At 37.5% G+C, this 19,019-nt stretch overlaps 1 protein-coding gene across 1 annotated transcript in view; it reads right to left on the reverse strand.

Moving 5' to 3' along the window:
• Nucleotides 1–9,150: 9,150 nt before the first annotated feature.
• The window catches only part of Dop2R (dopamine D2-like receptor), a 193,566-nt gene continuing 183,697 nt past the window's right edge, over nucleotides 9,151–19,019 (reverse strand). Inside the window, exons 6-7 of the mRNA XM_083114145.1 lie at nucleotides 14,096–14,297; nucleotides 9,151–10,308 (exon numbers count right to left, since the gene is read on the reverse strand). Coding sequence (XP_082970271.1) covers nucleotides 10,094–10,308; nucleotides 14,096–14,297 — 417 coding nt within the window. The 3' untranslated portion in view covers nucleotides 9,151–10,093. The remainder of the gene's footprint in view (nucleotides 10,309–14,095; nucleotides 14,298–19,019) is intronic.

A 19,019-nucleotide genomic window follows, 5' to 3' on the forward strand; every position in this document is an offset into this window, starting at 1 on the left:
CATTTTCTGGCATTGCTTTTCTTCTGCAGAGGTATCAAAACAGTCTCCGTGAAATCTTGTGGCCAATCCCCTTTCTCATAGATTTCATTGCATAAGTGCAGTATTTCTCTTTTTCCATCTCCCAGGCATTTGATAAGTTCAACAGGAATTTCATCAGTGCCCGTTGCTTTCCCATTCCTCATTTTCCAGTTCTTTAATTTCTTCACATTTTTGTTTCATCCATTGTTCTTTTCTCTTCTTAGCTGGTTATTCAGTGCATAAGTGCATAAGTGCAGTATTTCTCTTTTTCCATCTCCCAGGCATTTGATAAGTTCAACAGGAATTTCATCAGTGCCCGTTGCTTTCCCATTCCTCATTTCTTTGAGTGCTTGCTCAAATTCTTCATTCAGGATATAGTATCCTTTCTCATCGTCAGGCACGTCGTCTTCATTTTCTACATTCAGACTGTCTGGGCGATTCTCTTTCTGGTAGAGCTCTTCAACGTACTTTCCCCACACATTCGATATTCCTTTTTTGTCTGTGATTTCACATCCTTCCTCGTCTTCTATCATCCACATTGTTTTCCATTTCTTCTTTTGGAAGCCCAAGCAGTTTACTTCACGATACATCAAGTCATACCTTCCTCTTTTTTCCAGTTCTTTAATTTCTTCACATTTTTGTTTCATCCATTGTTCTTTTGCCCTGTCAGTTTCTCTTCTTAGCTGGTTATTCAGTATCTTGTAATTATGTCTTCCCTCTTCTGTATTTACATTCTTCCATTTTCTCCGTTCCTCCATTTTTTCCAGCATACTTTCAGTAATCCATGGTTTCTTTGCACTTTTCCTTTCCCTGTAGCCTATTGTTTCATCCACTGCCTTCTGTAAGCAGCTTTTTATTCCATCCCACATCTCATCCTTATTGTTACAACTAGCTTTAAACTTATTATAGTTTCCTTGGAAATGTTCTGCAAATTTTTGTCTTTCGTCTTCTTCCCTTAGCTTCTCTAAGTGGGGTTTCTTGCTCACCTGGTTTTGGGTTATCTTCTTCAATGTAAGATTGATTTCTCCTATTAGCAAGATGTGGTCTGAATTAATGTCAGCTCCTGGCAATGTCTTCGCATTTTTCAAACAATTTCGAAATCTTTCTTGTACCAGTATGTAATCTATCTGGTATCTTTTACAATCTCTTGGACATATCCAGGTGTACCTCCTTCTCTTATGTTGCTGGAACAGTGTGTTTCCAACAATTAGGGAGTTTCTTTTACAGAAATTTACCAGGCTTTCCCCTCTCTCATTTCTCTCGCCTAATCCATATCTTCCTACTGTACTTCCATCCTGCCTTTCTCCTACTACAGCATTCCAATCACCCATTACGATAATGCACGATCCCTTTCTCTCTTTTTCCATCAATTCCTCTATCTTCTCATAGTTTTCCTCCACTTCTTCTTCTGACAACCCACTATGTGGCATATACACTTGAATTAACACTAAGTCTTTCTTCTTTCCTTGAAGTTTCACCATTATAATCCTGTCATCCACATAACGCACTGCTATAACTTTATGTTTCACACGTGGTCCTAGCACTATTCCCACACCACGGTTTCCTTGTTGATCACCTCCAGAATAAAACATCTTGAACTCATCACTCACTATTTCACCATTCTGTTCTCACCTCACTTCTGATATTCCCATAACATCTATTTTGTTTCTTCTCATTTCTGCCTTTAAGTTTTCTAGCTTTCCCGTCTGTAACAGGGTTCTGACATTCCACGTTCCAATCCTTAATCTTACCTACTGTTTGCTTCTCTTTTCCCCATCAGTGTCCTTTGTCATAACGTGTCCTTCCCAGACATCCCCCTCCCGGACATCCGAATGGGGGGCTAGTTTACGTCCGGAATATTTTGCCTTGGAATGACTCATCATGATTGCAGTTTTTCTAGGGAAAAGATATATGCGGTAGCTTCCCGTTGCTTTCCGCACACCACTCTCTCTTTCGCATCTTGAAAGATCCCAGGGGGCCCCAACGAGGAGGTGAGGAGAGTGGATTTGACTAAATGAGCCCTCCGGACTTCACCGAAATTCACTGCACCAAACGTATGGTGTTTGGATATAGGTTGCATATCAGTTCCATCAGGGTTTTTGACTCAAGGTCGAGAAATCCCATTTAGCCTTTGCCCCCCGCTTTCACCTTATGCTTCTTTATATAATCATGATTTATGATTTTTCACTTAAATGTATGGCCAATACTTAGGCACATGTTGCGTGCGTCTGGTGCCAAAATTTTGACCTGCTAGTCTTGCCAGCTACGAAGATATGTCCCAAAAATGGCACTTTTTCACTCAACCTATAAAATCGCCAGTCATAAATCCGTCAAATTCTGCACATGATCATTACTGGTTGCAAATGACAGATTGACATGGCATCAGTCATCAGGCGTTTAATTATGACTCACCGATAATTTCTGACATAGTTTTCTATCAAAAGCGCATTTCTGGAAAAGAAAAATATTAATATTCTGTATGGAATAAATTGATAATGTTAATAATTGAAAAATATCTCAATGAACGGCAGCAAACCCGGTGTAAATATCTCTTACGGTTTTCGTAATATAAATTTTCAAAGTTTGGATTGCGCGACTTTTGAAACACTCTGTATAACAAGCTCTACCGTGTACACTTATGGACACATCTGGGCTGCAATGACCCTACTGCAGTGTCCATTACTCTACATAGGACTTTGCACATTCTTGCTTGGCCATAGTGCAAGCGATGTAACGTCTTGCCACCTTCACTCCCACCAAGAATTGTCCTCAAACATCCAGTGATAAGAGGCTGAATGAGACCCAGAGCTGCTACACAGGAACAATGGCGCAAAAAATCTCATCTGAGACCACTCAACCCAGGAATCGAAGTCTACGTTATTTTTTAACACAGCAGAGTTTTATTTATTTATTTATTGAAATTTCCGAACACACGAAACAAGATAAAATAAAATAAACAAAATATAAATATAAACATAAACAAGTCAAGACAGTTCCAAGGTCAACAGATGTGTTTCACAAAAGCATTACTTATATACAATTTTTTCCATGTTGGTTAAAAAAAGAATAAACGACGAGAAAAAGTACAAAACTAGTGAGGAAAAATACTGATTCTTAGTGCACAGCACCACCTTAACCCTTTGATCCGAATTGTATCCTTTGTTCACTCTCAAATAATTTGACAGACACAAGATGCTAGAAAGCAAAGATGATGATGCAAGATGAGTGCAAAACGATGGAATGAAGTCTAAAGCTTATTTGTTCAAAAATTGTACACGTTTTTTGAACTTATCTTCAAAATAACCATAAATGTGTTTACAAAATTTAGAATTATTTTGTGAATATTGCTCTTTTTAATTCGCAGTACAGGGTCAACGAAGTTGTGTTTTATACAGCGTATATTGACACACCTGCAAATTGAATTGCATCTTCTGCTAATATGTTGTATACCTAAAGAAACAAACTGCCGGGCAAGTGTACAAGGTTCTATAAATTTTACTTTAAAAATTGAGAGTTATGTGGCAAGTTCAATTTTTTAAAGAAATATTTTAAGTCAGCTTTATGCACTAATGGGGACTGGACTTAAAATTTAAAGTGCGATCTGAACAACTATGCCCCTTCAGCGGGTACCAAAACCGGAACTCCTTGAATACTTCACGATGATAGACAGATGTCCATACTCAAACACACAAAAATTCAAAAAATATCTCTCTCTCTCTCACACACACACACACACATACACTTCCCCCACACAGAGAGTGGTATTTGGAAACTTTCCAGTGAGGGAGAACCCTGTAACTCATCTTGGAGCCTCTAGAATAGTACATTTAGACCTAAATTTGGCTCGAAACGGAAATAATCATTAGAAAGCTAATTCCTTCTGAAATGCGTTCTTTAGGTCCCCCTGTACTTCCCCAGAAAAATCCCAAAAAAATCCTGCATGGGGAACACCCTTAAATTTTGAAAAAAAAAAAACGGCCGCCATCTTGATTTTTTAAAAAATGCGATAACTCAGTAATGGACAATCATAGGGAGGTGCTGTTTTGCGCTAAAATGCATGGTTTGTGTAGTATAATCGATTAAAACATGTCTTTTCTAAAGAAAGTTCAGTTTACGGTAAAAAATTTAATGAAATCAATAAGAATTATGACAAAAAAACAATGTCCAGAACAAAACGGTATTACCATTATTATTAACAGTTTTTTTCTTTTCAGGTGTTAGTGATCGTATGCGGTTGTTTAAAGCTGAATAGAAGATGGAGGAGAAGTGCATACTACTCTGGAAATCCCCCTAATAGTAAAAATTCCAACCAGAGGGTAGATATACATACTATTAGAAGTATCCGTAAAATGTCCAATGTTGTGCCGTTAAAATTTAACAGGTAACCATTTTTTATTTAAATTTTAATACTTTATCATGAATAGAGATAGGCAATGATTATAAATTGTAGTTGCTTGCACAATATATTTTTAAAAACTGAAAAATTATAGATTTACTACGTAATTCCTGTTAATGCCTGAAAAACGGTCCATGTAAATTTATTTTACGGCAGTAAAATGGTTGCGAAAATTCACGGTCTTAGACCAACATTTCTTCAATCACCCTTTTTACAGTGTATATATTTGGAAGTTCAAGTTGTTCCCAAATCAAAAATCGAAAACATTCTGTGCCACAAATGTTCAGCTTATAGAATGGTGGTCGCTGTGGCAACGAACTGTGTACGAACGTGACTCAACCATGGTAAAGGGAAACCAAAACTTGTGAATTTTAGGGTTGATGAGTCTGTCAGAATACTCTGCCGCTTCTTGGTGACAGTCGGGGATGCAGGAAAGGGTATCTCTTGAACGGCTGTGACGTCAAGTAACTTCACTAACAAGCAGGAATGAAATGAGGAACTCACGAGGTGTGCTCAAGGAGGCAGGGGAGGGTAATTCCGTTCGGGCTTTGTAGGGCGTATTTATGCTCAGCAAGCAGTTCAAGATGCCTTTTGGAAACAGAGATTAGACAAGCTTTAATCGCACCCTCTGAGAGGAATAGTGGCGTCACTGGAGTCACGTGTATCGGACCCGTGATACTGTCTTCTTTTTTTTTTTTTTTTAAAAAAAAAGAATGAACATCAAGAAAACACCATTAACAATATAAATGTTACTACTTCCAAAAAACAGCTATTTTACTTCACCATACCCTATGCCCCTTTTAATGTAGAGGGGAAGGTGGTAATATACAACCCCACGTTTCTTTGAGCTATTGTATTTTGTGTGAATTATAAGCTCAATTTTTAAGTTTCTGGCATATTGAGCTTCCTCATTCTATTGGCTACCCATTTCTAATTTGAATGAACATTATCCCAGTTGCTTATCGAGAAAAGTACAATTAATCATTATTCAAAAGGTGCTGGTAATATGAATCCCTTCATTTTGTGAAGTAGAACACATACAATTTTTTTTAAGTAATACAAAATAATGATAATTTTAGAAAATCATTTTCTATTTAATGAAAAAAGTTAAATGTTCATTGCGTACTATAGCTGTTCCTTTCAATAAATTTAAAATACATATTGCAACATAGACACATCTTTCTAAAACGTGTATGTTCCATATTACCAGCACCATTGGGGTCATAATACAAGCATTGCCATCTTGAAAAATATTGCAACTTAGCATTTAAACTAATAAAACTAAATACATGTCAACACGTGAAGATGTTACAAAATACCATTCAGGTAAAGTGTCTGCTTCTGTAAATCATCAAAAGCTGCCAACGAGAAAGACAAAACTACTTCTTGAACGTACGCCATTTCACAAATGGCAACTGTAGCGATCCTATGACCTTCAGGGCGAACTAATAAACAAGTGACAAGTGTCATCACTAGAGTGCATATAGTAGTTATCCCTCCATTGTATTTTTATTAGTACTATATACCCATATATACTGTGATTAGGTGCTTATTTTACTGTCATTTGTGCATTTCTAAGCGCCTACTTGTCTATGTAAGTGCATTAAAGAACCAACAATTATATTTGTGCATATAGCATTAGTATCTACGCCTCATAAAATCAGTGATCGGCCCTTACCTGACTTTTAATATTAATTAAACTAATTTTCCTCTCACGATCTAGCAACTTTAGAAACACGTTCTTGTTTTGTGGAAGTTCTTGAAGAGCTGCGAGCAAGGCTTGGCTAGAAGCCAAAATGAATGTTGGCTGTGTGGAAGAAGAATTGAATACTAAATCACCAACATTTAGGAGGGTAGTATGTACATATCTACACACTGATTTACTTACAGACTCAGCTAATTACATTTATGTATGAAAGAATAAACTAAATTGGGTCTTAAGAGTTCGGCAAGTCGATAAGAGTTCTAACAGATGAAATAAAACGAGCTGCTGAAATGAAATTTACAACTGACAAGGGGGTTGAGAAGAGAGGAAGGGAGAGGAAGTGAGAGAAAGAGAGGAGAGAGAGAGAGAGAGAGAGAGAGAGAGAGAGAGAGAGAGAGAGAGAGAGACACCCCCCTTAGGATTTTTCTCAGGGGGCAGAGTAAGATTTCACATCTTGCTCTTAAGTCATAGAAACTTACACCTTACAGTTTGTCATTATTACTATTATTTCACAAATCATAAAATTGTAATGCATTTAAAATACTTGGGCGTTGTTGACAAGTTCAGACTTGAGCCCACTATTGAAATGGAAACTGGATTCGCCTTTCTTCCTTTCCATAAACACTTATAAATTGTTTACGAATAATTCTTTGTCGTTTTCACGATTCACAGATGACAAACAGACACCTTAATCTGCTCCCCTTAACGTGCTGAAGGAAAAAAAATCACTATGAAGGCGCGTGAATTGTCATGTTCAGATCAAGACTTCGGGATATGATTTCCCAACTTTTCGGGATTCAGTTTTGAAATTCCAAAGGTAGTATTTAAAAGTGGTTCATTCTTGGTATTTTCTAAACTAAAAGTGTCTGAAATTTCTTGAAATAACAATTACTTGAGGCGAAAATAATGTGAGGTATTCGAGATTTTCACTTGGTCCCCAATCCCGCCCCCCCCCCCCACCTACTTACGGCGTCAACACTCTCTTATTATTTTGTTGGACATGACAGTTAACTGCTGCAACTGACAGCCTGTAAATCACAGAAAGCAATATTTGTAATGAAATATTGCTACAATTTCACCATTCTAATTACCTGAATGTTTCCAGACTCCGGAGGGTGGGGGGGGGGAACTTCCCTCTCTGACCCCCCTTATGGGATGCTTTGAAGAGAGGTAGAAAGAACGAAAGACAGGAAAGGCCAGAGAGAGAAAAGAAAACTACAGACAGTTGACAGAGCGAGAAACAGGAAACGCAACATTGATATTACCTCTTTCCCTCTATGGGGCTTGCATTAACCAAGGAAAAGTCCAGCCAGAGTTAGTTCATATGACAGAAAACGTACATGCTTTTTTTGTATTTGAGTTATGTATGAATTCCTTAATTTAATCAGCAGCATCGACTTTCTTTCCGTTATGTGAAAAACAACCACAACGCCCACTGAAACCCATAACAATTTTCACATTAACTCTAGCAAGAAGGGGATTATATCTATAATTTGTTCTAGCCGGGTCGGTGATCCACTTCCATCTCACCACTGAAGTTACCGTGTTCGAGTCCCGACCAGGACATGATTGCCCTTTGTGAGTGTTGTTCCATCAATTTCACCCATTAGAGCGACCAGCCAAAAGTGAAAGAAAAAGTACACTAAATACGAAACACACACTTGTTATATGTCAAGAAAATCACACATACAAAGGCATTAGGCTTGAGGTAGGAGCAATATATTATTATTATTATATAATAAATATTATCATCAATGCTACTATCAATTAGAAAGTTATGATTCTTATTAATTAACTAAAATTTAACCATCTTTTTGTTAAGTTCAATTTTGTAGTTAATTATTTAATTCGCCATTGCTCCCTTATGAGCTCAATTAACAAGACTAGGAGCAATACAATAAAATTTAATTTGAAATAAATAGACAGAAAAATGAAAATTACCTATCTATAAAATTACATTATGAAACTAGGATTATGCACATACTCAAAACATTTTTAAAAATTACTAAATTAAACTAAATTTACTTGTAAAATTATAACTTTTCCTTATTTTTCGTTACACCTTCTAGGTTTGATTGTATAAATATATGTACCTAGGTATAAGTGTGAAAAATTATAGATTTATATACTACTGTAAATCATAAAGGCTGGGAGTTGTATCATTTTGAATTTGAAATGTCATATTTTCTATTGATTATCTTATTATGCAACGTAATATTTTCCCAAATGTGCCAACTTATATCTATGCATCATTTACATTACTTTTTTGAAGATATACGTAGATGGTTTTTGATTCCGAATTACACGCTACCAAATATCGTACAGCTCATGTTCTGTAAAATAATTAGACATATCGAAACAATCATAAATGATATTTGAAAGCCAAATTATAAAGAAATATTAGGTACATTCTTTATAAGTGTACGTAGATTTGTTTACCTGGAATTTATTTGTCAAATATATTTACTTCTTTGAAGGATTCTGTCATTGATTCAATTAAATCCACATCAGTCAAATCTTGTAAAATGGCGCAAAAGAGCTGAAAGCAAGAACAAAGAAGCTTCGATAACACAAATCTTAAGTTTATTTGGACAATTGTTGTGCAATTAAACAATTACATCTCACTGATAATTAACCTCATCTTCTGTACTTGCTGGTATCCTATTGTGGATAAGTCTAGGGACAGCTTGCAAAACTTTCCAACAACACTGTAAAAAATGCGAGGGTCGTTTGAAAAGTATATTCATGAAGACCATGAAGCTAACAAGGAATAATATATATATATATATATATATATATATATATATCTTTGGAAAAATAATACAGGCACAAATGTTAAGAATCCTTGTACAAGGTATTATCAGTCCTGAAAATATCTGATATTTTATTTACACTGGCATATTAAAAGTTTCCTGTATATCTTCAGTCGAAGTAAAATTACTTTCCGATCAACCCTCGCACAACACACTTTCGAATGGAGAGGCAAAAGGGATTTAAAACAAGGAACTTTATTTTCTTGCATTATCTACATGGCTTGATGTTTATTACTATTTTTTTCAGTGAAAGAAAAAAAAGGATTGGAGGGTTTTTGAGGAGGGGTGAACATCACACAACATTCTTGAAAATAAAATCCCCAGTAACTTCTATCGTTGCTAGAACACAGCAGAATATATGGAGGGGGCTGCAGTTGGAGGGGACGTGGCTCCGTCGAAACACCCACACCAGCCACGACCCCTCCATAACTCCACATCTTCCGCAGTTTCATCAACCATTGTGCAAAAAAACTCCATCGCCTGGAACCACTGGACATTTGTCCAGCACGTGTCATGTAAGAAGTCTTTATAGTAGAGTTCACTGAACATAAAAATAAAAGTTTTCATCTTTATATTTATATATATATATATGTATAGGGCACATGCAAACAAGCATATTTGCACAAAACCTGACGTGTTTTTTTTTTTATCTTGCAACATGTGTATGCTTATATGTACATATGTATAGATATATTTACACGCACGTCTTGAAACGCAATTGGTTTCACAGCGACATTAGGTCGTTTCTTTGGGATATAGCGGCACTGTCTACACCACATGCAGTCTTTCACATCTCTCGGCAGATGTCCTCATCAGCGCTGCACTCGTGTATATTTTGTTTACGAAAAAAAGAGGAATGAAAAATAAGCGAATATCTTGCTTTTGATATGTTTTGAGACGGAACTTGAAAAAAGAACACCACACAAAAAACGATGAGATTATAAAACGGAAAAAAAATATAGTGTTTTCTTTACCACACTTAAGAGTCCACTTATTGTCCTGGAAGTATTCACCACTGTTTCTGTATCGTTATTTTTGAGTCCCAAATGCACACACTCCACACAACACACAGGTTCACACATGCTCACGGGGAGAGTATTATTCTGTTCCTTGAGCTTGCACGAGATTGTTTCTTTATCAAAAAGGAGGCGTGGCTATGTCCTACGAACCTAGGCCCATCAGTTTCTTGAAGGCTTTCCTGAACTCCGGGTTGAAAATCGTGTAGATGACGGGATTCACGAAACTGTTCATATAGCCGAGCCATGTTGTGAAAATGAAAGCATTCACCCCTGGCTCCCAACCTGCGTTTAGCTTTGTACAGATGGCGTCCATTATATTACAAGTGAAGAAGGGCACCCAGCAGAAAAGAAACACACCTGCAAGAGGAAGGGGAGCGTTAGACACGTTATGCTGTTAGTAGAGTTGCTCTGGTTTGGGACACATCGAGCAACTGATCAGACGCGCTGAGTGATCACTTGCTTCATGCCTTTTTAAAACAACGTTCGCTCGCCAATCGTTAACTGTGATCCGCATTATCTTGTCTTTTAGTTGCATGCACTGTTTTATTAACTAACTAACTATCTCTCTAACCTTCTTAAACCCGAAGGTTTATAACTGCAGGAACACAAGATTTCCATCTGTCCTATCTTGGGCAAGATCAATCTAATCTTTTCTATCCCTACCGATTTCCTTTAGGTCCATCTCAACGTTATCCTTCGATCTTCGTCTTGGCCTTCCTACAGGTCTCTTACCATCAGGTTTCCCAACATGAATCCTGTAAACTAATCTTTCCTCTCCCTTCGTGCCACATTGCCTGTCCATCTAAATCTTCTTGATTTAACAATTCTAATAATATCAGGACATGAATACATATGATGGAGATCTACATTACGTAACCTTCTCCACTCACCTGTCTCCTCATCCCTTTTAGGTCCAAATATTTGTCTAAGGATTTTATTTTCAAATACTCTTAACGTATGTTCCTCCTTTAATTGCTTAATATTTAAATGAAGGCAATGCTTATTTGGGATGCATGTGCCCCACCCCACGACCCCTGGCGTCGCAGCAACATGGAAGCCCTATTCTGTCTGAAATAGCTACAACGGAAATCCTACAGGAGAATACATGAGAATTTCATAACTGATTTATCTTTATATTTTATATAGATATGAGTCAATGGCAGTATGATCCCGTACCTTCTTAGGTACGCCACAGAATTAATTGACAACCTGTTTATTTCTCAAATTAATAATTAGAATTAGGCTCAATATATATGCCCCTACACGAAGTTCTTAGATGAAAAGACAAAGCAAGAGCAATTCTTCATAAAATTATGCTCCTATTAAAGATAGCAGTACAACAGTGATTTCCGATGGCATTTCTTAATTCAGTTCTGTAAAGATGACAAACCTTTCTAGTGCTGAACTTGACGGCAAGCAATACAAGATAGCAACATGGCGTCCAGATTAAGTTACCGTGGATTCAACTCAACTCAACAAATTCTTATTCGACTTACAGCTTTACATGCGGCTGTTTACGCCCAGCATACATTTTAATTATACATAAAAGATACATTTTAACATAAATTTTACACACAAAGTTCCAATACACCCTTCTTATATAACTACATTCAATCATTCATTAACAAAAATAAATTACAATTTTATATAAGGTTGTCTCAAAAAAGGAAGTATAATATATGCAATTCTAATATTTGGTACATACAACATTGAAGTCAAATTAATTAAGTCTTTCGTTTCTCTGTGTGGATTTGACTTTCCAAAATAATATGTTGAGCATCACCCCTTAAATTACCACTTGGATTTCATATGCTCGATTCACCCAAGGTGGGTGAATAACTGGTGAGTCGATCAGGGACGATGAACAGGGATTGGCTACCGTTGAAGAATTTCCGTGAAATCGTAATAAAAGTTCTTTGCAAGGAGAGGAGCACATTAAAGTATTGTGAAATCGTTCATCTGAAGGAGGTTAAAGTATTCTATGGTAATCACTAACTCGATTAGTCTATAAAATGAAACAAGCATGGAATTCAGTGTTTGATGAAGAAGACGTTTACGTTATTTATTGCTCCTAAAGAGCTCAACTATGCAGTTATGCTTCTCAAAGTTTAAACATCGCAAACTAGAAAAGTCATGAAACTAGGTATTGAAATCTGGCAAGAAATTCAAAACACTGATAGTTAGAACATCGCAAAACGGAATCAAATATCAAAATAGGCCTGTATTCATGGGCTACTTTCCATTAAGAGACAACTTAAAAATTTGAAACCACTTCACATTTCTTGAATGACCTACAAGTGTTTACAGATAGGCTTGCTGTTTTACACGTGGCCTGATTGTCTGCCCAGAGTCAGTTATTTTAGTCGAAACATGGATAAATACATCATTACCATCTACAGTACTTTTCTGCTGGTAAAATAACGCGTGTCCTATTTTTAAAACTAAGTTGGAACCGGATGTGGAAAATATGCGCATTTGTTTCACGTGCTTGAAACTAAATGCATTAGCTATGCGACGAGTTGCATAGTTCCATTTCAGTAACTTCTTTAAAGAACATTTTGTAAAATTGCCCATGGATTTTCGAAACTGATTTTTCTTTTACATAACGTCATCACTATTGAAGTGAAGTGAATTGAAAATCAAGAAGTGCCAGGATCTAAATTTTAAAAAGCACAGAAAAACTAACTAGCTTTGTTTAGGACTGAAGTATGTCCAATATTTTCTTCACAATTTAAATATATTATTGTTAGCAAATTGTTTATTACACTCGCTTGCAACGAGTTGCAACCCAAGAATTAGTTATTCATGATTTCTCCGTTGGTAGTCACCCCTTGGCAAGGTTGTCCAAAATAAAGATACCATGTCCATCTTCAGACGCTTGCTTGCACATAGAAAAGGTTATGAAAAACTAAATATGCTGACCAAGGCAGTAATTTATTTTATTAAAAAACATAAACTAACGTAACGTTTCAACCTTCTAGCAAGGTCTTCTTCAGACTCTGTATCAAGTACAAAAGACTTTTGTACTTGATACAGAGTCTGAAGAAGACCTTGCTAGAAGGTTGAAACGTTACGTTAGTTTATGTTTTTTAATAAAATAAATTACTGCCTTGGTCAGCATATTTAGTTTTTCATAATCATGGAAACAAGGCTTAATGGAGTTATAATAGAAAAGGTGATCCAAATATGGCGGTGACAAGCATACCGAGTCCATATTGGTGAAAGCCACAGATTGTTACACAGAAACTTAGTTTAACCGCAACTGGTAATTTCCAGTTGACCTACAATAAAGAAAGATACGCTTTCCGGTCTTGAAACTAGGTGCCTGTGGATAAATGAAATCTACAGGAATAATATTTTTTCTCAATGAAGCGTCCTTCCATTCACTCCGTGTTTGCTCCCAAACGCAGCCTCTATGTTTTATTAATTATTTTTTTTTTTCGATTTTCTGTATTTGCAAACATCTCTTATCCCACGCCAATAAATGACGGATGGTGTCGATGACAGATTTAATTTCATTCTAATTATTCCGTTGAGTGGAGCCTAATGCTAAATGTTTGTTTTTAATTATGCGCTGATCTATTTCCTCGTGCGTGTGTCGACATATCTTTAACATACTCAAGCTTATATTTTTTCCTATTTGTTTCCGCACAACATTTTCCGATAGATTGCAACTATTTGCGTTTGAGAATTGCCATTAATATAAACGTTGAATTTCAGCAAAACATAACCGTTCTCAAATTTACTCGGGCAAATTAATAGCTTTCGTTACGGCGCCAAAGTATACAATAGCCATATACATTGTTTTTAAAACGTGCGCATCGAAAATGGTCTTGAATGACCAATCAATCAATCAGTCAATGTAAGGCATTCAATAATTTCCACGATGTAGTCTGCAAGTCAAACAGATTATAATTTTATGGACTAATTTTTATTTTTTAAATTTTAATATGTACCATTTTCCAGTTTACTTTTTAACTGATATAGATTGAAATAATTCGTTTGCTGACGGGATAGCATTTTTATTAATTGTGCGCTTAGATTAACTAAACAAGCACTCCAATGTATTTTCATACCTATTGAACAATACTTTTCAAGACCAGTTTTTCCCACACTAGGATAATTTCTTCTACTGCCTACGTACCGAGCACAATGGCCAGCGTCTTCGTCGCTTTCCGCTCCTTCTTCGCGGAGGACTTCTCCCTCTTCTTGCGGCTGGCTTTGTGGACTTTGTAAATTGTGAAACGGCTGCCCGTCTTCCTCTCCTTCTTTGATGACGTGAGGCTCGAATCCGCGACCTTTGATGGTCCTTCGCTGGTCGCCGCTCCGTTTTTTCGAGCTTGTACCTGCAACAATACAAAACGAAACATTGTTATTTTTACATCTAATAATCAGGATATCAGTGTTCAAAAGCATTTGAGTTACAGTACTTAATTACTTTTAGACTTACTTTATCCCGAAAAAATACCGCCATCTTGAAGTACACGTTCAATCAATTTGTCAGTGTTGCCATCTAGTCCAAATTATGAGTTATCACAATGATACACTTAATAAATAATATATTAGACCACTTTACATATAAACAAGCAAGTGAAAAAGATGGGGAAGGCAGTTGCTGTGGTGGACTGGTTAAAGCAATCCGCTCCGAAGCAGCCATGGACTATGTATTTGAATAATGAATAATAAATGGACGCTCATTGAGAGGGGGGGGGAGTGGAGAAGTAAAAAAAAATAGGCAAAGTTTCTTATAAACCAACATCATCCATATAAAGTTAAAGGTGTTATCGGAACAAGTGGAATGATTAGTTTCTCTTCTGAACTATCTCATCATTCATCCTCATCATCAACATACAAAGATAGAGGGAAACCGTAACATTATTCCTTGGGCATCCAATGACGGAATTATTTCATCATCATGTGGAGAAACTCATGGTGTTCAATAAAATATCAAGATCTTTCACGTACCATTACGAAGTGCAAGAACAATTGATAATACAGGGCGATTATAAATTATTGCAGCGGTTTTAAGAAATCACTGTATGCTTTGTATTCAATGTATAATTGCAGTTAGTCTGCAAATATATAGACCAAATACATAGGACCCGGGCAGCATAAATAAATAAGCTAATCATGTTATAAAAAGGGTCCCGCTGAAGCCTTGGAAAAGAGCTTCTTAAGAGCTAATCACTCCAGCGACCTTCAGCGGAGTTGGAGAAACTCCGCTGACATTGCATTAGGCCAGCTCAATATGAAAATCAGCGTTTTCCCTCAGAATCGCCGTTGCCAAAGGACGCGATCGAGTCAACTGATAGTTGTCTTTCGTTTTCCGTCAGATGAAGTAGTTACAAAATAACTCCGTTTCTAGTTGCTTTCAGCTTACATTGAATCCAGTTATCGCGAGAGAGCTCCATAGCGGCAATAAGTTTATAAAAGCAGCGAACGAACGATCGGAAAGTTAAAGTTTATCGTATAGAATATCGGTCTACGAAAGTACAGAGTTCGGAGCCCGGAGTTGCTCCCTCGTCCGTTTTATTACAGAGTAGGGCTACATCGGAACGAGGACAAGCGGAGAAGACATTGCAGCAGAACTACAGGTAAACGAATATTCCTTATGTCTTTCCTCTCCCTGCCTGATCAGTCAAGTGTAGTGTTTTTAAATAGATGTCCGTGTGTTGTTATTTGACGGGGCTGGTTGAGGTTGACGCAATCTTCAGAGCTACCCCTTTTCATTTATAACGTTCCTCTCGCTTAGCAAGCGAGTGGCCAAAGGCTGTCATAGCCTATCTACGATCCCCTAAAACTTAGACTTTAGACGGTATTGCAGACACAAGCACGGAATCCTTCAGATACTTCGAAGCCAACAATCACACAGGGTTAAGTCAGGAGAACGTGGAGGCCACGAAAGAACCTTGGGATCATAAATTTTGACGCTATCTTGCAACCCCGACGTACTCAAGCAGCGGCAGGTGAAAATAAGTCGCTTGCAGGTTTTAAACGTTACCGATACAATCATTTATGGTCACCTTGTATCTACGTGGTAATCCTGAAAGCAAACTTTTGATTACGGTTAGTGCTCTGGGTTCAATGTTTGCTCTGATCAAAACATGATCACGTCTGCCGATGGAGTTTAAAGGATGGAAAGATGAAAAAAAGAAGCAAGCATCGATCTATTTACCGGACGAAACTAATCTTGAGGATGAGGAAAGGAAGAGGTGACGTTTTAAAACATCCTGCAATCATCATCTGGAAACGCGGCCAGCGTGCCATGATCAAAGGCTGTAACCAGCTTAGGATCATGCAAATTAAGTGAATTCATTAGTTGGTGGCTTCGGATAGAGGACCAGGTGAGGAGGAGTTGCTCCTGACGAATGTTTGTGATGTCGCCAGGAGGAATTGGCGCTCTAATGGAATTGGGACTAGTGGCGGAATAGTGATTAGGTGTGGGAGCTGACCGGTGATTCGATAAAACGCTACGACTGCAGTTTGGATAGCTTTTCTCTGCCGTAGGGCACATTAAGTGCCCACTAGTGCATCCAGGAATTTTCAAGATTCTTAGTCTGGTAAGCTGGATCTGTACTAATAGAATTAAAGGAGAGAGAGGGAGGAGAGAAAGAGGGAGACGAATAGAATGATAGAGAGAAAAAGGGGTATAGAAAGAGAGAGTGTGTGAGAGAGAAAAGGGAGATAAAAGAGAGAGAGGGAAGGGAGAGGAAAGAGAGAGGGAAGGGAGATTAAAGAGAGAGGAATGGAAGATAAAAGAGAGTGGGTGAAGGGAGAAGAAAGAGAGAGGAAAGGGAGAGGAAAGAGAGAAAAGGGAGATAAAAAGAGAAAAGGGCGATAAAAGAGAGATAAGGGAGATAAAAGAGAGGAAAGAGAGATAAAAGAGAGAGAAAAGGGAGATAAAAGAGAGAGAAAAGGGAGATAAAGAGAGATAAGGGAGATAAAAGAGAGAGATAAGGGAGATAAAAGAGAGGAAAGGGAGATAATGAGAGATAAGGGAGATAAAAGAAAGAGGTAAGGGAGAGAAAAGAGAGATAAGGGAGAAAAAAGATAAAGACACGGGAGATAAAAGAGAGAGATAAGGGAGATAATGAAAGATAAGGGAGAGAAAAGAGAGAGAAAAGGGAGAGAAGAGAGAGAGAAAAGGGAGATAAAAGAGAGAGAAAAGGGAGATAAAAGAGAGATAAGGGAGATAAAAGAGAGAGAAAAGGGAAACAAAAGCGAAAGACAAAAGGGAGATAAAAGAGAGAGATAAGGGAGATAATGAAAGATAAGGGAGATAAAAGAGAGATAAGGGAGATAAAAGAGAGAAAAGGGAGAGAGAAGAGAGAGAAAAGGGAGATAAAAGAGAGAGAAAAGGGAGATAAAAGAGAGATAAGGGAGATAAAAGATAAAGACAAGGGAGATAAAAGAGAGAGATAAGGGAGATAATGAAAGATAAGGGAGATAAAAGAGAGATAAGGGAGATAAAAGAGAGAAAAGGGAGATAAAAGAGAGAGAAAAGGGAGATAAAAGCGAAAGAGAAAAGGGAGATAAAAGAGAGAAGCGATTTAAAAGAGAGAAAATGTATAGAAAGAGAGAAAAGGAAGATAAAAGAGTGAGAGAAAAGGGAGATAAAAGAGAGAGAGAGAGAAGTGAGATGAAAGAGAGAATGAATTTTCCCAGGTTTGCAAAAAGATTTGAGTAAATTATACTTTATTTTTAACTTAAAAAGTTCGATCCATATTACCATATTATTGATTTTTAAAATTTAAATTCGTTCGCACAATTCTGACATCATGCTACGTTGCAAGGGAGGCAGGGGTTATTTGGTTATAAAGTCGGATATGCAAACTACTAAAGGGCGATGTGTTATTGTACTTCGAGAAGACTGGTGGAAGCATGTATCATCAAGTTCAATCATTATCATTCTCCCCATTTTTTCAATTTGGAGAAGTGCACTCCGTTATTTCTATAATTTCCTGGACGTTAATTCGAAACTTCGCTGCAGTAATTTGACTGGTTACGTACAGGAAGCACGGAGAGCCCCAGAGGAGGAAAAGCAATTAATTCTGAATCGACCAACCAGATGGCAGGAGCGTTGCTTATTCATGCTTCTCTCATTTGGACAATGGGGTCAGTGGTATGCAATGAGTTACGTCATGATTACTTGATACTTTCTCTCTATGGTTAATGGTGTTTACTGTATCTGTACGTTAAAGGCGAGGAAAAACGTACTCCCACAGCATCCAAAGCACCTAAGTGCTTCTTCGTGGCAACAGAACAGAAGTCAGTATCCTATTGCACATCTGCACATGCACTAAAGAATGAGTGACGTCAATGTATGATGCGCAATGATATGCGCTGCAACGGAATATATTAGTGTGACGTCACTGAGGAAGATTGAGTCCAAACAAACCCATCATGTGGTCTTTCCCTATGCGACATCATTGGCAAATTTTAAAATGCTGACAGCAGTCGCAGTCGTTAAACAATGTGTATGGATGTGTATCGTACATCGATGTAAAGATGAGATTTTTGAGAATACATCTATGGATAAGGTTGAAGAATAACTGAAGCAAAATCGAATAAAGCGAGTGCTCCGGAAACGCAGCCAATAGGCGGCGCCGCTGCAGTCACGTGAGGCTGCTGGAATCCCAGCGTCGCTTCAGTTCAGCCTCGGAACCGGAATGGCTCTATTTTCTGTAAAAATACAGGAATTCCTTACTCCAGTTATTCCTAACTTTATCCTCTGTTGGGTATGTGTTATTTACAGGCGTATTCTCCGAAATCTCATATTTACATTGATATACGATACACATCACAATTCTGTTCTACGATTTTAAAAGTTGCCACTTGCGAAGGATTTTTACAATGCTTTAACGTAGGAAAAGAGCACGTGACGGGTTTGTTTGGACTTAATCTTGTTGTCTGCTAGTGACGTCACAACTAATATGATCCATTCATTACGCCTGCGCAGAAATACCGGAAGATCGAGATGGCCTTCTCTCCGTTACGCCAGGCCTCTCGTAGGAACGAGCTTATAATATGATGCAGCGGCGGCTCAAGGGGTAGAGCCGCCGTGCCAT

The sequence above is a fragment of the Lepisma saccharinum genome, chromosome 28, assembly GCF_977018435.1.
Source record: "Lepisma saccharinum chromosome 28, izLepSacc3.1, whole genome shotgun sequence".
Lineage (NCBI taxonomy): Eukaryota > Metazoa > Arthropoda > Insecta > Zygentoma > Lepismatidae > Lepisma > Lepisma saccharinum.